This window comes from Heterocephalus glaber, unplaced genomic scaffold, assembly GCF_053883595.1.
Source record: "Heterocephalus glaber isolate CG9 unplaced genomic scaffold, H.glaber_assembly_v1.0 deba00001781, whole genome shotgun sequence".
NCBI lineage: Eukaryota > Metazoa > Chordata > Mammalia > Rodentia > Bathyergidae > Heterocephalus > Heterocephalus glaber.
This window is the reverse complement of record NW_028258467.1, coordinates 433,498-454,352: the sequence shown is the minus strand read 5'-3', so window position 1 is coordinate 454,352 and position 20,855 is coordinate 433,498. Positions and strand designations below refer to the sequence as shown.

Below are 20,855 nucleotides of genomic sequence, written 5' to 3'. Positions count from 1 at the left end.
AGGGGATGGGCCAGGCATGGTAGTACACACCTATAATCCCAGCTGAGATACGAGAACCCCAAGTTCAAGTCTAGCCTGGACAACTTGGCAAGACTGTGTCTTACAAAATAAGGCCCTGGGGATATGGCTCAGTAGTGGAGCTGCTCACTTAACAGCAAGTGTGAAGCCCCTGGGGTCAATCCCCAGTACTGCCAAGGAAAGGTGAGTGAGATAGCTCACTGGTAGAGCACTTGCTTAGCAAGCATGATCCCCTGGGTTCAGCGGGTATGCGTGTATGCATAGGTTTCTTATCTATTTTTTATATGTCACAGCATGAAAATACCAACATTTAGAACCACCCTCAGGCTTCAGAACTCCACTCCACATGCTGGAAAATGGCTGAACATTTTGAGGTTTGTTTTTTTTTAATTAACACATGTTTTCAGGACATAATTATTAACATTCATTGTGAGAAGTTGGTACACGTACGTAACACATTTTAATTCTTTTTACTTCCCTTTCCCCACTTTCCTCCCCCTGAATAGTCTGTCTGAAACGGAGGCAGAGATTAGCCTCATTGGCTCACCTGGAGGAGAGTTTCTGATCTCCAGATCTCCTGGGAGGCAGGGTCTGCATTCACAGATGTCTGATGAGAGATATGTCGCTTCAGGAGGCTGGTGTGGTGGAGGCCATAGGAGGCAAAAGGCATGGCTGGAGTCCTGATGGTGATGTAAAAAGAAGCCTCAGTTAGGGACTCCTGCTGGCCAAGCCAGAGACAATCTGGATATCAATATAACGATGGGGGTAACCAATCACAACATGTTGACTCATACAATGACCCCCAGGTCCACACTGATATATTTGAATAAATAAACAGGGAAAAGTCTTCCTTACCACTTAACAAATGCAGGAGAGATGAAGTTAAAAACAACACTTGGCAACTGCTCTATTAATAATTGATTTGACCAAGAATTAACAGTGGATCCTAACATGATTGGTAATTACATACTCTCAACATATCTTCCCACTACATCATCAGTAATAATTTAGGCACAAAGTACAAATTTAACTTTACACTGGAAAAACATGCCTGACACTCTTAGCCCAGGGACCAAGCTTATGTCATCAGGAATGGAGCAAAGGGATATCACAGGTTTCCTGACTGGGTGTCTGAGAAGGATCTGGTGTCACCACTGCAATGTTCCTGCCCACAGAACCCAAGCTAGGCCTAGTCATGAGCAGACAAACACCAGAGAGCCCACATAAGGGAGCATCTACAGTCAACTCGTGCACTTAAGGGGTCAAGGCTGGGAAAGATAGAAAGACTGAAGGGCACTAGAGAGACCACTGTACACAGTGACTGAGCTGAAGCTGGACCCCAGCCAGATAACAGATGTGAGTAGGATAGCTGGCAGTGAGCCTCACACATGGCCTGAGGATTAGGTGGTGGCCTGGTAGTAGCACTAGCTTCCTGGTGTGACAGAAGTAAGATGGTCATGGAGGAGAATGTGCTAGATTCTAGGAAATGTACTCTAGAATACTGAGAAGTACTGGGATGGCACATTTGTAACTTGCTCAAACAGCCCACAGGGAAAAAATACTGTATTGATAAGTGGAAGAAGAAAGGATAAGACACATGGCAAAGTGTCAACAATTCAGAAGTCTGGGTCAAAGGACTATGAAAGTTCTTTATGTTATGCATGGCATTTTTCCGGTAAGTCTGAAGTTACTCAAAATAAAAAGTTAAAACAAGTGAAAAACACCAGAAAACCAGCCCTAGAAGACTGCTTAGCAGCTGGATCCGGCCTTGCACAGGGCATGAATCCACCCATCTCCAAGTCTTCCTTCCCAGCTGCAACATCACCACCATGCCAGGGTCACTAGCCACTATTACCATCTAGCAGCCTCTCCCAGCTCCTGGCCTGCCTCTCCACTCTCTGAAGGCATTAGACCACACAAGTGTGGATGAAGGCATGGCCTGGTGTGCGCATGCAAGCAAGCATGGGCTGACCAGCACCTACAGCCTCCTAGGAAAGGAGCAGACTTTCCTAGAGAGGGAAGGAGCAGAGGGGCCAGGGCAGGAGGGACTTCTGGGAAGAGCTGGCTAAGAGACTCTGGGTAATGGGCCCGCCAAGGCCTCATGGAGCCAGCTAGAGCCCCCAGTTAACTCTCACACAGAGGTGGCAGTATCAGACTCAGCCTGTGTGGCCTAGTACAAAGGCTCCTCTCCCCAGGTGTCTCCTCACCCCCCTACCTCAGCCCACACAGGACAATCCTTCCACCACCACCCCTCAATCCTGTTCACTGTCTCAGTGGGTCTCAGTGAGCGTGTCTCAGTAAGACAGCACTGGAGTGAGGGCTGGTACAACAAATAGAACACAAGCCTGTCATGCATGCTGTCAATGAAGTCAGAGACCTGACAGCCCCGGTGATGGCTAGAGACCATGAGACACTAAAACATGGACACCCTTCTGGCTGTGCTGAGGCAGTTGGTGTTAGGAAATGAGGCACAGGAAAAACTGGGAAATCTTGGACAAAGGGTGGTACCACTGTCTCCATGGGTGATGCCCAAGACCAGGTAACTCCCTCATAGAAGGGCCAGGTCTTAATGGCCAAGGCAGCCTTACCTGGGAGCAGGTGATGGGCTGGCCCCACCAGGACTACAGGAGAATGGAGGGGGCACACTGCCTTCAGTGGGCAGAAACCATGACAGGTACCTGTCCACCAGGATGAAATAGGCACAGTCTGAAGTACGGACATGGAGGGACATGGATAGTGGCTGGAAAATCAAACTCATCATTAGTGTGGGCTCTGGGCACCACCCTGGGCTCCTCCAAGCATGAGTAACCACAGGGACACCCCAGGCTAAGCCCCCACCCTTCACAGCAAGATGCGGTAAAGCAAGCTGTACTCAGAGACATCTTTTCTGTACCTTCTGAGTGATGAGACTCAAGGCAAAGAAGAATATGTAATACTCAAATGGATCTGTTAGCAGGGTCAAGGGGTAAACACAGGGTTGGTGGCCCACCCTCCATTGTGTGCTGGCCACTCACAGTCTCCCCACCCTATAGGCTACCAAAGGATACTGAGGACCAGGTTCAGGCCAAGACCCCCTGTGGGAGGAAACTGGACCTTGTTGTGGTACAGAGCGCTGTCAGGGAGGATGTGCTCCTGGATGGATGCCTTCACGGGGCCCTGTGGAGACAGGAAGGTAAGCTTATGGGCAGGTGCCAGCATGGTGCCCCTGAGGCAGTGCAACTCTTTGGGAAGGCTGCTGAGGAAGAGGTTACCATGTATCTGCCTATGGAGACAGTGCCCTTCTTCTGGCATTTGGAAAATTGGCTTTGCTTAGAATTTTTCTTGCCATCCTCACAAAAATCCAAGGACAAGAAGGACAGCAGTCGAGAGTGCTTTTGAGCCCCATCTCCTTTGCCTCTCATACCAACTGGGCAAGTTACAACTCAATTTGCCCCTGAAAGAGTGGGGATTCAGAAGAGGAAAGGAACCAGTCACATCACCCTGACTGGCACTCAGTCAGCACCAAACCATGGTGTCTCCTCTACTGGAAAAGTCTGGAATGATCTTTTGAAAAGCTGCTACTAGAAGTTTTAATTTGTGATGCCTTCTGAGTCCTGCCTCCTAGCTAGGATCACCACCTCTCTAAGCCCCTGCCTGCTTACTACCTTAGACACTTTTTCAGACTTTGAGCCTCAAGCACCACTCTCACCACCATAGCTTACTTACAGGTAAGTAGGAGACAGGAAAGTCAAATTTATAGTCTTCAGCTTGAAGTTTATAAACCAACTTCATCATTGGGCCACTGTACACAAAATTAAACAAAAATAGAGCAAATGAACTGCAAACTATCTTGTTTCTTTTTAACAAGTAGAGTGATTTAAAAAAAACAAGATCACCACAAGTAAGTATCTAGTCCTTCTCAGGTAGCAAACCTACCTACCCAGGATCTAGAAATTCCATTGCAATGCTGTACTCCACAGGGTTCACACGGCCCTGCAGGCAACGGAGGTTCCAGCCAACGAGGACACCATCCAGACTGCCGAAGATGCTCTCTACCAGCCATGGGAAGATGGTGTGCAGCTCCTGAAACAGTGCAGGGAGGCTGAGGGCAAGCTTGCTGAGGACCAGTGCCCACTCCCATCCCAGCTTCTGTTCTGCACCATGCACTGCCCACCTCTCTCTGAAAAGGTCACTCCCTAGTAGAGACCCACAGGACCACCCCTGTCCCACAAGGAATGGTGGTATAGTGTTTAGAAGCACTTTTTTTTTTGGTACCGGGGATTGAACTCAGGACCTTGCACTTGGGAGGCAGGCACAGTGCCACTGAGCTAAATCCCCAGCCCTTAAAAGCACTTTTGAGTTCTTCCACTGAAGTTACAGGGCAGACCAAGTAGCACTGCTTTATACTTGGGCCAATTAAATAAACCAGCTTGTGATATAAAATGTAGTTAAAAGAGAAAAATTAGCTGGGCATGATGACATACGCCCATAATCCCAGCACTTGAGAGGCAGAGGCAAGGAGGATCCCCATGAGTTCAAGGCCAGCCTGGGCTACATAGTGAGTTCAAGGCCAGCCTGAACTACATAGTAAGACCCTGTCTCCAAAAAACAAAACAAGACAAACAACCAAATAAATAAAAAATGGAAACTTTTAATCTAAAGAGAGCTATTAACAAGATCAACATTGTTCATTCTCAGTCAAGTCCCTGAAGCAAAACTATAATTTATTATCATTTGGTATTAACCTATTATACAGGCCAACTTCCTGGGCTTGACAATTCCAGTTGTAAATTAAACATGTATTTTAAAAGTATTTACCTGAGGGTTTTTCAACTTTGGCACTGTTAATATTTTGGGGTAGACACTTTTTGTGATCCAGGGGATTATCCTGAACATTAATCCCTGGCCTCTATCCACTAGAGGAATATATAGTAAGTGTGCATATGGCATGCCCCAAAGAGAGATGCTGTACCTTTGCTGGAAAATCTTCAATGACTTTTACCAAGTCTTGGCACCTCTGTGCAAAGGGCTTATTTACATAGTCAGCTTTCAGGCTAGCCTAGGAAACAAAGTGAAAAAAGTCACAAACATATTTGCTCTTATAGCTTTTGCAGGCATTCTGACTTGAGTCAAATGGAAATCCAAGCAATAGGTACAAGTTAGACATACAATCACTGATCTGGCTGCCCAGCACCTCATGTATCAGGTTCTACATGTGTTAGTGGCCCCAAGGATACTACTAGAAGAGAGAATCTATAGGTCTACCTTCTCTAGACTAGTACTTCTCAGGCTTGCTTCTCAGCACTGTCCTCAGGTAATCCTCAGACAATCCAAACACTGTGCATTATCAGAATGAAACAGACCTCCACCAACGCACAAGCAAGATTCAGTGCCAGGGTCAGTCCCACAACCAGCAGAAAACCCCTATTGTGTATTGTACCTCTCATAGTCCACGAGGATTCACTGAGTCTGTACACATGAATCAGAACGTCCCACCTCACCAACTATGATCACACCACCGTAATCATCAGTGAGAAGTCACAACAAAACAAAGGTTAAGGAGAAGTGCTCTTTCCTCTTAATCAGGGATAGAGAAGGGGTAGGGAGGAAGAAGGGAGGGGAGGAATTATACATGGCCTCCTCCAAGTTAACATTAATCATAAAAGCAGCAGAGAGACCAACAGATATTTAGGACAAGAACTGTGGAAATCTACCTGAAATTATGGGATGTGGAGAAAGCATTCTGACTACATAGAGAAAAGGCTTCTGTGCAAACAGGTTAAGATCAGGTGGAGAGGCCCCAATTTTAACAAGAGGGCTTTCCCATGGATATCTAACACCTTGTCCACCTCCAAATAAGGGTGGCTATTACAGGATCTAAGTCAGAGATGGAGACCTAAGCTGTTAAACCCAGGGGTCAGGCCCGTTGGCTCTAGTAGTATATACAAAGGAAAATTGTCCTTCCCAATAAATGTTTACAAAAAGCATCCCCAGAAAACCAGAAGTAGAAATCTTTATCACCAATACCTGCCTCATACCTAATTTCTCAGCATCATGTTTACTACTTAAAATGCAATCCCAGCTGCCCCTCCATTTCTCACAGATAATAGTTATAACTATTAGAACATTTCATATGTCCATAAGGATTTGCAGATCCTGAACATTCTGATGTATATTTTTCTCACATACTCCTCCTCCTACTCTGGGAAGTATGAAGATGGTATTTGAATTAACTCATTTTGTAGATGAGAAAACTAGAGCTCAGAAGTTGAATAAACCCAAGGTCTTATACTAATAGGAAGGCAAATTCGTGCTTAACATTCTAACCCCTAGTCTTGTGTTATTTCTATCACGTGCCCCTAAAAAACAACCACTAGAGTTCTTTGAATCAGTGGAAAGAATCATTAAGTCCCTCAGCTATACAATTATTGTTACTCTGACACTTCCAAATGCAATTGATATTTACCAGTAGGAAGCTAGGCTGTTGTAGGTGAGGGAATGCCATAGTAGCCTTTCTTGGAGAGTAAAAAATGGTCACGTTAGGAAATCACTGTGGAAAAACAAAGATGAAATATCAATATCTGCCACACAACAAAATATTATGCAGTTTCACAATGCCCAAAGGTTCTCTTGGCTTTTCTCCTTTCATTGCGCAGAGCACAGCTTATATGCTTTACCCACCTGTTTGCATAACTCAACACACACACTGCAATGTCAGTTGTACGTTTTGTAGAAATGTCATTCTCACACAGTTCATGGGCCAGCTTCAGAGCCAAATTTAGGTGATGTCTTTGGTAACACCTGTACAGCTCTTGCGACATGCCAGGACTGGTTCTGAGGGCTTGCCATACATTTCCTCCTTTGATCCTCCATGACAGGCAGAATTCTAAATATACCCCTCAATCCCTTGGTTACTCAATCAAACAGGATTTTATAGATGCAACTAATGTCCCAAGTCAACGGACCTTAAAATAAAGGGTACTCCAGTTGATAGTTCTACAGCTCCAAGGAACTGGATTCTGGCACGAACCTCAATAAACTTGAAAGCAGATTCTTCTCTAGAGTCTAGATAGGAGCAAAGCCACCAACACCTAAGCAGAGAACCAAGCTTAAGCCTGCCTGGACTTCTTCCACCCCACCCCCCTTTTTTGAGACAGTCTAGCTAGTGTAGGCTGGCCTTGAACTCACTAAGTATCCTGAGGCTCCTGAGTGCTGGGATTATAGGTGTGTACCACCATGCCCTGGTGGGCTTCTGACTGTACATTTGGGAGACAACAAATGGGTGCTGTTTTTATTTACTTTTTTTAGTTCTGAGGATTGAATCCAGGGCCTTCACACTGAACTGAACATCCCCAGTCCTTTTTATTTGGGACAGGTCTCTTTTCAATCCTCCTGCCACCCTAAATAAGCTGCTAAATTTGTTAAAAAATAGAAAATAGATCATCACAACAACCCTGTAAGGTCAGTACAGATGAGGAAACAGGTAGAATAGCACTAGCTCACTTGCCCTAACCAGCCAGTGAACAGCAGAGCCAAGATTCAAATAATAAATCTCCTCACAAACCTTTCATAAACAGGTGGGTATAGCATACTACTGTACTCTATGCAATGAGGAGAAAAGCCAACAGAACCTTTGAATAGATCATCAGAAAATTTCCAGATTCCTACATCTCTGCCCAACCTGGTCAGAAACAAGAAATACTCAGAGTTGGACTGAGCAGAAAGGAAGCCTGTAGAGTCCTATCAATGGGGTTGTGATGGCTTTCCTGGCACAGCTCTATTTAGCACACAAGTGAAGACACTGAGTTCGCAACTGGCAATGTATGTGGAGGGAGAGAAATTGGGCATAAGGAGGTGCTGCAGGCAGTTGACATTTCAAAGAGGAGCATCTCCAAAATTTTTTAAATTCTTAACTTTAGCTGTCAATTTCAGTGTTACGGAACACTTTAAAATGCCTCAGTCCTGACCTACTTGGTCAATGGAACATCACACAAATCAAAAATTACGAAAGCAGCACAAAACTTCAGACTGATAAGGGCAACACGTTAGAGTTGACATGAAAGGATCCCTTTGCTCAGAGGAAGCTTCATGGCCAGCTGCTGAAAGAATGAGGCCTAGACCGGTCAAATTCAGGTCTTTCCCTGAGGAGGGCAGGGATTCTCAACTTGTTTTCTGACCATGTCACGGCTATGCTCTCATCATACCCCACAGAGGGTTCACTTCATACCACCCCTTCAACACCCACTTTCTTTAGGTGCCGCTTCAGATCTTATTTTGCGATTTCTTCTGGCCAGTTCCCAGCCTCTGGCCAATTAGGCCAAGCGTACCGCCCGACTGCCAAGACCTGGCTGCTGAGAAGCACCAGCATGCCCCTATTTGTTACTCACAAATATCGTATGTAGTAAAGCGTCGAGACTCCCCTACTAAAGAGGAGGAACTGAGGCCTGGAAAAGTCCAACCATACAGGAGGAAAAGGCCTGAGTCGGAACCCGCTCGTTGAGCCTAAGGTTCGCCTTTAACCCAAAGCTCTCCTTCCCTCAACACGTCGAGCGAATGTTAACCGACCTCATACGAGACGAGGTGCGCTGGCTGTGCGAGAGGGTGCCAGGTCAGAGCCCGGGAGGGTGGTATAAAAGGACTCAGACAGAGAGCCCTTTCCTCCCTACACCGTGCCGGCCTAGGCCGGGCTATGGCCGGTGCCCGGCCCGAATCCCTGGGCTCGCGGAGAAAGGCAGATGACCTCAGCGGGGGCACGAGAAAGCCCTAAGGGCGCAGCGCTGTAGCGCGCGCGCCTCCAGCCACTCACCAGTGGAACCTTTAGCGCCGCAGCACTAGGACTGGAAGCCGCCATTCAGCCGCCGGACGCCGAGCTGTTGTCATCAAGCTGCGCGCGACGCCACGCCCCCGATCCGGCGGGAAAATGGCCCCTACTTCTTCGACTTCAAAAGGTGGGGGGCAGGAAGCGCTGAAAACGCACGCGCAGAAGAGACAACTTCGCCCCTTTGGGCTGAATTTAAGGCATTTTAGCCTTAGCAGGGAATGCACTTGCACTCGAACAGAGGCTGTTTATTAGGGCCCGGTAGGCGACTTCCCTAGTGAGGAACCTGCACAGTACTGTACATTGAATGCCCTTCATTTACCTAGTGCCCACTATATACCAGTCTTTTCTCTATGTGCTGCTACCTAAGCAAGCATGACAATCCAGTCTAGTAGGGAAGGTCTGATAGCCAAGAAGCGGACCTCTGCTCTCCTACAGTATCCCCTTCGCCTGACACACTGCCTAACACCTAGTAGCCTCTCAATAAGTGTATCTGTAAAGATCAAATGACCAGCTGGCCTCGAGGGTTAGCCCTGCAGGGAGAAGGAGGGCCAGTAGAGGGCGCTGCTACCCCCCGCTAGGCGGCGGGGTGGGCGGAGCTGGGCGCGCGTTTTCCAGCTGATGACCCTGATGGCGGCTGTGGGTGGTGGGCTGGAGGCAGCGACCCTGCAGAAGCTCGCGCTGCGGCGGAAAAAGGTGCTGAGCGCCGAGGAGATGGAGCTGTACGAGCTGGCGCAGGCAGCGGGCGTCGCCGTCGACCCCGACGTGTTCAAGTGAGCGGGTGCGGGTGGGGGCCTCGCGCTTATCCGACCCGCAGCCACTTGCGTGCTCCAGGCCCCTCCTGGCCGGGGCCTGCTAGCCTAGAAGACCCGCTTGCCCCGAGCACACGCTCCTTATCAGGGTCTTTCTGATGGTGGGCCGGCGGGTTTGCCCAGGCTGGAGCAGGCCCTGTCCCACCGCGGGGCGGGCTCACTGACTACGCCATTTGTTCTCACCAGGATCCTGGTGGACCTGCTGAATCTGAATGTGGCCCCCCTCGCCGTCTTCCAGATGCTCAAGTCTATGTGCGCCGGGCAGAGGCTGGCAAGCGATCCCCAGGACCCTGCAGCTGTGTCTCTGCCCTCATCCAGCGTCCCCGAGACTCGAGGTCAGAGCTGGGCCCCGTGCTCCCAGCCCCGTGTGGCAGGGGTAGCTGGCCATAGCGTCAGCTTGGCCCTAAATGGCCGGACTTACCAGTCCTGCCTTCCCAAGACTTACAGGCTCAGGTTCCAGGCACCCTTGGGAATGCAGTTGCAGATTAAGGGGTCTCAACGGGAAGTTGGGGTGGTCTAGGCAGGCTAAGGGTTCAACTGCCCCAGCTTCCTACCTCTTCACTCATGCCTTCATTCCGCAAGCACAGAAATAAAGATAGCTTTGGTACCTGACTTCCTGACATTTACACCCTCCAGGGAAGTGATTAGAGAATACTTCGGGCACCCCTTACCTGTACCCAGCCTGTGCCCAGGTTCTGGCCATCTGGGCCTCCCTCAGAATTGCAGATGTTGGTGAGGAGAGTATGTCACGGTAGAGCCTCTGGTCTCCAACTCATCATCCCTATTTGTTGCTTCTCCCCAGGGTGACTATCTGGAACCTTCTGAAATGTAGCAGAACCTCCCAGGCCAATGGAAAGAGGACCTGGGCTGGGTTCCTTGCCTGGAAACATTCCCACACCCACACAGACATCCTGAGGAGGGGCAGAGGGCAAGCCAAGCCCTTATGGGGAGGTGGGCCAGGACCCTGGGAATCCTCAAGTCCTGGCCAAAAAGGCCCTGGGCAATGGCATCTAGGCCACCTCACTGACCCACCCTCTGTCTCCTGTCTTTGTGTCTCTTTCTCTGACCTCCAGAGGCTTCCTTTCTCTCTGCCAGGAACAGTACCCCCCCTGCAAGGTCTTCCTTTTCCTCAGCCCTGCGGCCTGCGGCCTCTCCAGTTCTGCTCCACAGCTCAGATGCCATGCACTCACCTCTCTCTCCCAGGCCCCCTGCTTCCCTCCGGTTCTCTTGCTGCCTGTTCTCTCCTTTCACAGGTTGCGTTTATTGGCTTATCTCTGGGGGTTGGTGTGCTGTCTTGTATCTATGGAAACTGCCAATTGCCCCACAAGATCAGAGCAGCTTTGAGCTGCAAGAGCAGGACCACGTGGGCTATATCTGCCACACAGCTTAGAACTAGGTCATGCTTTCTGGCTTGGTTTACTAAAGACACTATTTGTACAACATGTAGTCAAGCTAATGTCAAGGAGGGGACCAACACTTCTGTGTTCAAGACTAACTCCAGTGGGTGAGATTTGCATGATGTAAAGGGCCCCACTCCAGGGGGAGGACAGCAAGCTGAGGGCTGGGGAACAGGCAGCATGGGGCACCAATGGAAACATAGCCTCAGTTGTGAGAAGCACTTCAGCCTCGTAGGTGCTGTCCATTACCTGGCCGGTAGGTCTGGAGGATGGAATGGATGCCATGCCTCTCCCCAGCCTTCTTGGCAGCACATAAGAATGATATGTGCTTGTTCCATAAGTCACACTTGCAAACTGAGTCCCCTTTCCTGCTTCATTCCTGGGCTGTGGCACCTTCCATGTGTTAAGTGTGTTGTGACTGGGAGCTCAGGACTGGAAAGGTTGCTCCCTCCTCCATGCCCTCCCTACACTGCCCACCTCAGGGCGGTGCCCAGGATGGGAGGGTGGACTACAGGCTGAGATGACAAATTGCCAGGTGAGTTTTCAAAAGTAGGGAGAAACTGAGAACAGGGTTTCCTTACTCTAGAGGATGTTGATACTCACTCAGTGACTCCAGCTGCTCGGCACAGCCCTTGGCACCAAAGGCACAGAGGGAACATGAGATGGGCATGACTTGGGTGTAGTTAGAGGTGGCTAGATAAACTGACAGTGGTGGAGAAGTGGGGAGATGTGGCCTGCCCAGACACAGGAGGCCCAGACACAGAGCAGCAGAGGTTAAGCAAAATAGGGATAGGAGGGGCCAGGGACAGGGCCCCTGCATCTCTGCCAGATGGTGTGGGTACAGGGGCACTGAGTGAGGCCAGGCAGAGATGCAGGACAGTGGTGTCTTTTGTGTCCAGGCCACTGGCAGGTGGGGGAGGGAGAAAGTGGAGAGTGAGGAGGTGTATGGAAGCAAGGCATGGAGGGCTTAGGAGGATGGGGGACCTGATGTGAATGAATGGAAGCTTCAAGGGAAGTGAGGAGGAAACCTCAAGCATGAGGCCTGGAATGGCCTCCACAGTGTTGTTGGATGTCAGGGCCCCAGTCCTACAGCATAGCCCAGGCCCTGGCCCTGGGGTGACACCTAGGCTCTGGGGAAATGCCCTGTGAGGGGAAGAGGGGAGCGGCACAGAGTTAGGCTTCTACACTCTCCTAGTGTGCTTCAGCTGAGAAACCACCAGATAAGGTGCAGAAGGAGCTCTGAGGCCTGTTTTAGCACCCATCCCCCAGGCCACCCCATAAATGACAAAATCTAGGGTGGAGAAAATAAGGGAATGGTCAAAGTGTTGGTGTTGTGGGAGTGTGATGTGGGTTCAGGACCATTGGAGTTGCTGACCATGGGTTTCCCACAGGACTCAAGTACAAAGTTGCTCCAGGCCATAGGTCCGAACCTTATTCAGGCTCGAGTCTAAAAGCACATGAAGTCTACAGCAAAGCACAATGGGGCCATCTGAGTGGCCTCCAGGGACTCATGCCCAGCAGAGAAGGGGAAAACAGAAAACCCAGAAGCACAAAGTAGTATTAGTCACAGTGAGGATCTGCAGTCACTGGGGAAAAGTTAAATTCATTTCAGTATTCTGATTAGGTTTAAGGAAACCGCATTTTGAAGATGTCCCTCCAGACATGTAAGGAGAAGTTAGGTGTGTAGAAGGTGTGAATGTCACACAGCTGTGGTGTCCAGTAAAGGAGTCATGAGCTATGCATGGCCAGTGTTGCTGAGGGACACTGTATGTGTAAGTACACACTGGACATTGAAGAGCTGGAACAAAAAATGAATGCAACACCTTATGAATATATGTTGGCTATATACTGAAATGATAAAATAGTCATCCCTCAGTATTTGTGAGAGTTTGGTTCTAGGACACACACACACACACACACACACACAAAACTGCCATGAGTAGCAAAATCTTCGTCAAGTTCTTTATATGAAATGATATAGTATTTGCATATAACTAACTTATGCAAATACATTTTAAATGTATTTTATACATTTTAAAATGTAAATTACCTAACAGGACTTTAAAGTGATTTTTAGGTTGTTTTACTTTAGGGTCCTGAGGATAGAACCCATGGCTTATACCTGGTAGGCAAGTGCTCTACCACTAAGCCACACTCCCAGGCTGTATTGATTTTTCTTAGAGATGGAGTCTCATTATGTTGCCCAGGCTGGCCCTGAACTCCTGAGCTCAAGTGATTCTCCTACCTCAGCTTCCCAAGTAGTTTAGGCAGTAGGTGTGGGCCACTGCACCTGGCTTTCCTGTATAATCTCTACAATACTTAGAGTATTTAATGTAAGTGCTGTGTAAATAGTTGTCATATTGTTTAAGGAATGATAACAAGAAAAGCACTCCACATGTTCAATACAGGTGCAATTTTTTTTCAAATATTTTTTGATCCATAGTTTGTTGAACCTGTAGATGTGGAGCCCACAGAGGGCTTGTTAATCAGAACAGATGCTTGAAGTAATTTCCCATTTCTTTTTAGTATGACTATTAGAAAGTCTAAAATTACATATGTGGCTTGAGTCCTATTCCTGCAGCACTTCCATGATGGCACTTTTCTCACAAGGCCAAGGAAAGGTTGTGTGTGTGTTTTTTTTGTGCAAATGCACAAGTGTTTGGATGCATGTACAGGGAAGGGCTCACTGGGCACATCCACATGAAAGGACACCTGGGAAGTGTAGGCTGGGTTGGAGTACTTGTGTGGGTCTCCATCCTACACATTTATCTTTGCCACAGGCTTCTATGTGTTCTTGAAGTATTAATTAGCCACTGTCATGTGTGTGGCCAGAGGGCAGCAGTACTGGCTGGTGGCAGCACAGATCTTCTGAGGCTACCCTGGCTTCCCATCCTTCCTGGCCACCCGCATTGAGGGGTAGCTGTGTGCTTTGCTTGAGAAACTGATTGGCACCCACCAGGGCAGTTTGCATGTGTGGGAAGGTTTTGGGGTGGCTTGCTATGCTCTGCCGTCCATTGTGATACAGACCTAATGCGGCCTCACCCTTCCTGCAGCATGCACCCGGAGAAGAATCTGTCAGGTTTTCCTACAGGCTCCATAATTCTTAACCTCTCCTTGTCCCCTTCTCTGTTTTTATCCTGCTAATGTCTGCTGGTCTGTGTCACCAGGAGATGGGGGTCCCACTATAGAAGGAGAAAGTCTACCCAATGGGACCAACAGGAAGGGATGAGAGAAGCAGGGCACACTGGGAATTTATTTTGTTTTTGTTTAGACAGGATCTTGTTATGTAACCCAGGCTAACCTTGAAACTCCTGAGTTTAAGGGATCCACCTGCCTCAGTCTCTTGGGTAGCTGGGACTATAGGGGTATGCCACCACACCTGGCTACACTACTGTTCTTTACACATCCTCACTCTCCACCAGCTCTGCCTCACCAGCCAGTCATATTTACAGGGGATGGTGAATTGAGGCTCAGAAAGGTCCCTCCAAAGGTAAATAGTGGAATAGTTCCTGCCCTGGCATACTCCCCAGCTTCTTGGACTCCCCAAATCATGACACGTAGCTGACAGGCTGGTACATTTTAGGGTTTTGTTCTTTCATGGGATCACAAAATGCTGAGGGATCAGGTTTCAGGGTGAGGAGCACTTTTTGTGTGTGTGTACCAGGGATCAAACTCAGGACCTTGCGCTTTCAAGCCAGGCATGCTGCCACAGCTAAATCCTCGGCCAAGAGCACTCATTTTTGAAGAGAATAAGCCAGGATATTTTGAGAGGGCATTCTTGGAACCAGGACTGGGAGCCTCAGTTGCCATGACCCTCCTACCCCATCTGACCCCTACCCTCCTGCAAGGGAGCTGGGCTTGACAAAGCTGGTCTTCCCATCTTGAGGTACAGTTTGAGCTTCCCCATGAAGTCACTGCAGACCATTCTTCTTGGGGCTAGAATCACACTCTTGACCTTTTTTGTTTGTTTTTTTATTAATAAATTTTATTTTATTTTATCCCATTCCCCCTCAATCCCTCTCCTTGACCTCCTTGTCCATGTATAACATTAAGAGACCTGAAGTGACAGTGTTGCAGCTGACAATGGAAGCATGTGATTCCTGAAAGGTTCCAAGAATCATACAGAGCTAGATAAACGGGTCTGCTTTTGTTATTAGACTGTTTTTCAAGTGCTGAGAATAATACCCAGGGCCTCACACATGCAAGACAAGCACTCTACAACTGAGCTACATCCCTAGCCTTAGATTGTTTTCTTAATGTCTTCTGTGGCTCAGAGTTATGTTGGTTTACATTGAGTTTATTAGCTCTGTCAATTTTCTGTTTTGTTTTGCAGTACCGGGGATTGACTGAACCCCTGGCTTTCACACTGAGCTCCATCTTCAGCCCTTATAAATTTTTTTTACATTTTTAAATTTTAAATTCTTTTATTGGTACATTTTAGGTATACAATACGTTTACATTTATCATTGGGTGCTTGTACTTGTACATGATGTATCTTGCTTCTTATTTTTTTCCCCATTACCTGTGCGCCTTTCACCCCCTTCACCCTTCCCTATTTACATAGGTTTTGTTTTCTTTTCTCATAATTTTTCCTTTCCCTTCTTTCCTTTTCCTTTCCCCTTTCCCTCCCACCACCCCCACACCTTTGGACCTTTTCCTATTTCAAATTATCAATTATTTTTTTTGGTATCGGGGATCGAACTCGGGTCCTTGCTTGTGCAGCAGGCAGCAAAACCACTGAGCTAAATCCCCAGCCCTCAATTATTCATTTTAATCATTTTAATCCTTATTTACACTTTCAGTTTCTCACACTAGAGAAACGATTCAGTATTTACATGTGTGTCCTATTTATTTCACTTAAAAGAGTATGGCCTCAATATGCATCCATTTAGCTATAAATGTCTCTAGTTTCTTATTTTTTATGGCTGAGTAGTACTCCATTTTATTTAAAAACCACATCTTCTTTATCCAGTTTCCAGTTGATGGGCACTTGGGCTGTTTCCAAGCTTTAGCTATTACAAACTATGCCTCTATAAACATGGGTGCACATATATATCGCTTTGGTATGATTCTTTTAATTCTTTGGGGAAGATACCCAGCAGGGGAATAGCTGGGTCAAATGGGACCTCTAGCCCTAGTTCTTTGAGGTATCTCCATACTGATTTCCACAGTGGTTGCACCAGTCTGCACTCCCACCAACAATGGAGAAGGGTTCCTTTCTCCCCACAACCCCGCCAGCATTTGTTATTGGTTGATTTCTTGATAGCAGGCATTCTTTCTGGGGTGAGGTGGAATCTCAGTGTTGTTTTCATCTGCATCTCTCGAATGACTAGTGATGTTGAACATTTTTTCATATATTTGCTGCTTCTTTGAGAAATGTCTGTTCATTTCAGATGCCCATTTTTGAATTGGGTCTTTGAATTTAGCCCTTTTTTATTTTTTGAGACAGGGTCTCACTAAGTTGCTAGGCTGGGCTAGAGCATGTGATCCTCTAGCCTGAGCTTCCAAGAGTGCTAGGATTATAAGTATGTACCATCACACCTAGCAACCCTGTCAGATTTTAAAATGAGAGCACTATTTGCTCTTTTCTACTACCCTGTCATCCTTCAGTTTTCAGAGGGATCTAGTCAGTGTCCTGAGCAGGAGGAAAAAAACTCCCAGGTATGTGTGGCAGGCTGAAACAAAGCTGGCTTTAGAGTCAAGCCCCCCACTTATAAGATCTGCCCTTGCCACTTGCTGGGGCAGGGGGTGGGGTGGGGTGTGAGCCAGACATGACCCACACCTGGGCCTTATTTCTGCCTCCATCAGAAAATGCCCCTCACTGTTAACTGGTGGGCGCCAGGACTGGGTCACTGCTGTGAACAGCAGGTATGCTCACATACCTGGCCCAGCCTACAGAGGAACCGTGGCATGTTGATGGAGATGGCCGCAAGGTGGCAGGTTATGTCCACCCAGCAGAGATGGGACTCATACCCGCTAGTCATCATTGGAGACCAGAATTGTGGCTGTTTGTACCAAAGGGAATGGATGTTGACTGGACCCAATGTCACCCCATCACATGTTCTTGTCCCCCCCATTCCTCAACTATGGCAGACCATTACCATGTCTTTAGTGAATCTATCATATACGACACTTGAATGTGAAGCCCAGGTAGGTGAGGCAAGGGATTCCCCCCCCCCTTACTGGGGATTGAACCTAGGGTCTTTGTACTGAGCTGTATACCCAGCCTTTTTTTTTTTTTTTTGGTACTGGGGATCAAACTCAGGTCCTTGCGCTTCACAGCAGGTGGCGAAACCACTGAATTAAATCCCTGGCCCCTCAGCACATTTTTGAGACACAGTCTCACCAAACTGGCCTTGAACTTGTGATCCTCCTGCCTTGGGCTCCCCAAGTGGTGGAATTGCAGGTGTGTCATCACAACTGGTAAAGCAGCGGAAAACTGAAGGTGGGATGAGCTGCTAACATTCTGAACATTGCACCATGTTAATCTTCCCCATACCAAACAGCAACAAAAATCCCAGAAATTATTCTCCCAGAAATCTTCCTGAAGGCCATCCTATCCCTGGAAGAATCTGGGGAAGATTCCTGGTCAGGAATGGAGAGCATAGAAAGTATGTCAGAAGAACCCCTGGAGGGGCCAGAGTTGCCTGTGTTTCAGATACATGTGCCTCTGCTCACTTGATGGATGTGACAAATGGTGAAATGGAAATGGCCACTCTTTCAGACATTTTTGCATCTTTGCTTCAAGAACTTGCAATCCCTTTTGCAATATTTAACTAACACTGATGAAGAGGCCAGGGAAGAACTGTTGTCAAAGGGCCACACCCAAGGCTAGAGTTGCCCTAGAAGCGGCAGCAGGCAAGTTCCTGTAAGGGATGGCCCCAAACCATCCTGGGGAAAGGCCAGCTGAGATTTTGAAATATTTATTAGGGAACTCAAAGGAGGGCTGTAGTATGACCTGGAGAGACTAAAGGAAGAGGTTTCCTAGGCATGTCCCAGGGAGGGGGTCAGCATATATTTATATGAAGTTCAAGGAATTTGGCTGGTCAAGGAACTTGGCTTTGGCCAGGGCTAGTTTCCAAGTGTTTAATATTTCATATTAAACATTTTAATTTTAGGCAACAACCTAAGTAAGTTGATCAGTGTCTGAGAATGTCCAAGGTCTATAGGAGAAAATACAGCTGGTTAGGCCACAGAGAAGTCAAGGCACTGTTTCTGAGGACAAGGAAAAAACAAGCTGGGGGCCTTGAAGAACTCTGCACCATGGGTCAAGGAGGGGACACATGCCCTGCTCAGAGCTTTAGGGTAGACCATGCCAGGCCTGACAGGAGACTGGCTGTGTGGGAGGGAATGAGGCCATGGGCAGTCCTGCTCCTGGACATGTGTTGTTGCTGTAGGGTCCTTTGTCTTACAGATGCTCTCAACATTCTTGGTTTTGTCCAAGTGTGGCTGCAGATCTTTCTGGCTATCTTCACAAAAAAGATAAGAGTAAGCGAAGCACAGATCAAGGAATATATGAGCTAATGGGTTTAATCAGGGTTACTATCTAGTAGACAGTTTCAATCATTAAAGCCTCTGGAATCAGTAGCTAAACCCAAGAGCAAGAGGCTTGAGCACTATGTTTGAAGAATACTCTAGAAGCAGGGAAAAAATATTGTTCAGAAAGAGCTCTCAAAATCAGACACCTGTCTTCTGTCCTTAACAGTTGCTCTACTTCCTGTCAGAGTCTGATCAAGGCAGGAGTGGTAGCTAGTTCAGTTAACATGCATTGGAGAGGAGAGGTAACAAGTTCCTCCTGCTATCTGCTTAGGGACAGGCAGATTACATAGGTTGTTCAGGGCAGTAGACCAACCAGGCTTGCCTTCCCCTCAGTGGATCCATAGTGTGTGCCCTTTCAAGGCATTCCTGCTCCAGCCATGAGACACCTAGAAAGCATCTGCACTTTCAAGGGCTTTCTCTGGAATGTGCTGATTTAGGCAGTTTTCAGCCCCAGGACCCTAGGCTGATGTGGGGTCACTGGCTGTAACAGAGCTACTTAACATAGATATAAACATTTAAGGAACACAAATATGGTGTGTTGAAATAATAGTTTGCCCAGGTTCCTAACACTTGTTCTGTCTTCTCAGGGAGAAACAGAGGCGGACCTTCTCTCAGTGGAGCACCCACATTGGCAGAACGCAGCAGCCGAGAAGGATCAAGCCAGAGGATGCCCCACCAGCCCAGTACCACCAGGCTGCCCAAAGGGGGTGGCCCTGGGAAGAGCACCTCTCGGAGCAGCACGTAGTATAGGAGCAGAGACTGTCTTGCCAACCTGCTGGGCACCACCATTCTCTCAACAGAGTTTCTTGTTTCTTTTTTCAACAGAGTTTTTCTGTTAAAACTTTCCCAAAAAGAAAAGCTTTCCAGAAAGGTGATGGTCTGGATCAGATGTTCTCTGTCACTTTCTAGATGTATTAAAACACAAAGATTGCAGGGCATGGCACATGCCTGTTATTCCAGCTGCTTAAGTGATTAAGGCAGGACTGCAAATTTGAGGCCAGCCCGGGCAACTGAGCAAGACCCTATCTCAGACAATAAAAAAAGCTAGAGAACTAAGTAGCTAAGTGGTAGAGCACTTGCTTAGCATGTGTGAGTCCTCGGATTCAACCCCCACTATTGCAAAGGAAAAAAAGTACAAAGATTTATGAGTTCTGTGCACTGGTCCTGGTTTTGTTATACCCAAACCAAGGAACCAAAACCAGTAACTGCCTTCTTGACCCTAGTTTTGGGTCTAAGAGAGAATGGACACTGCCAATCTTTTCGAAACAGGTGAAAAAGACTCCCTTGAAGTGAAAAGTGTAGTGTTCCCTACCTGGACTGTTCAAAGTATTGGTGGGCAGGGATGGCAGTGGGTGAGCATGGAAGGCAAACAGTCTCCAAATGACTATGCACAGTAAGGTTAATGTGGGTATACCATGACCTTCTGTGGGTCATGATAACCCTTTCCAGGCTAAAGCAGAAGGATTCCAAGTTCAAGCCCAGCCTGATAACTTAGTAACTTAGTGAGACTCTATCTCAAAATAAATAACTAAAAAGGGGCTGGGAAGCTGAACAGTATGCACACCTGTAATCATAGCCCTTGGGAGGCTGAGGCAGGAGGATCACTGAATTTGAGGCCAGCCTGACCTAAATAGTTTAAGGCTGGCCTGAACTACATAACAAGGCCCTGTCTAAATAAATATATGAATGCATGAAAGAAAGAAAAAGAGAGAAAGGAAGAAAAAAAAGGAAAAGGGATGGAAGCCAGGTGCACTGGCATACTCTTGTAATCCCAGCACCAGGATGCCTGCAAGCTCTAGCTAGCATGGGCAGCACAGCAAGACCCTGTCTCTAAAAGGGCTGGATATGAAGCTCAGTGTGAGGGCCCTGAGGTCAATCTCCAATACTGCCAAAGATGGGGCAGACAGAAATGGCCCTGAATTTAATCTCTAGTACCACAAAATACTACATCCTCAGGCCTTGATTGACTGATTAAGACAGGGTCTTGCTAAGTGAATAAATTGCTCAGGCTGGACACACGTGGAAACCTCCTGCCTCGTTTCTCAGTGCTAGGACTGCAGACCTGCACAACCACTGACTTTTCACATTTGACCCACCATTTTAGGGATTTTGTGGACATTCCCTACCCACAGACCTCAGATTTAAACCCTCCATCTCTAGCTCTAATACTTTAGTAAGCACATTATCAATGGAGAAGCCCTCCAAATAATAAAGTCAATGGAAAAAACCCTTAGTTCTCTTAGAAGTTGGCAAATGTTTGTGCTTTGAAACTCTGGATTTGAAATACTGCCC

At 47.5% G+C, this 20,855-nt stretch overlaps 2 protein-coding genes across 8 annotated transcripts in view; one reads left to right on the top strand and one right to left on the bottom strand.

Moving 5' to 3' along the window:
• Nucleotides 1-10,892, bottom strand: part of Smpd4 (sphingomyelin phosphodiesterase 4) — a 26,813-nt gene extending 15,921 nt beyond the window's left edge. For 2 of the 5 annotated variants that reach the window (XM_004874882.4, XM_004874883.4), the window contains exons 1-9: nt 8,804-8,959; nt 6,464-6,547; nt 4,970-5,056; nt 3,938-4,080; nt 3,724-3,799; nt 3,066-3,174; nt 2,912-2,964; nt 2,607-2,758; nt 566-698 (exon numbers count right to left, since the gene is read on the bottom strand). In XM_004874882.4, coding sequence (XP_004874939.1) covers nt 566-698; nt 2,607-2,758; nt 2,912-2,964; nt 3,066-3,174; nt 3,724-3,799; nt 3,938-4,080; nt 4,970-5,056; nt 6,464-6,502 — 792 coding nt within the window. In that variant the 5' untranslated portion in view covers nt 6,503-6,547; nt 8,804-8,959. Of the gene's footprint in view, nt 1-565; nt 699-2,606; nt 2,759-2,911; nt 2,965-3,065; nt 3,175-3,723; nt 3,800-3,937; nt 4,081-4,969; nt 5,057-6,463; nt 6,548-8,562; nt 8,736-8,803; nt 8,961-10,817 lie in introns of those variants that run through there. The other 3 variants (XM_087202863.1, XM_004874884.4, XM_013069318.3) reach the window with 3 other exon arrangements.
• Nucleotides 9,389-20,808, top strand: Mzt2b (mitotic spindle organizing protein 2B). Of its 3 annotated transcripts, XM_087202869.1 has the most exons (4): nt 9,389-9,588; nt 9,814-9,962; nt 10,701-10,880; nt 19,151-19,501. In XM_087202869.1, exons 1-4 carry the CDS (start codon nt 9,437-9,439, stop codon nt 19,306-19,308), a joined length of 639 nt encoding a protein of 212 aa, XP_087058995.1. In that variant the 5' UTR covers nt 9,389-9,436; the 3' UTR covers nt 19,309-19,501. The 3 variants fall into 3 exon arrangements, with proteins under 3 accessions (XP_087058995.1, XP_087058994.1, XP_021107887.1); XM_087202868.1 differs by lacking the exon at nt 10,701-10,880 and having other exon boundaries at nt 9,403-9,588; nt 19,151-20,808; XM_021252228.2 differs by lacking the exons at nt 10,701-10,880; nt 19,151-19,501 and adding an exon at nt 10,430-10,608 and having other exon boundaries at nt 9,403-9,588.
• Nucleotides 20,809-20,855: the final 47 nt, after the last annotated feature.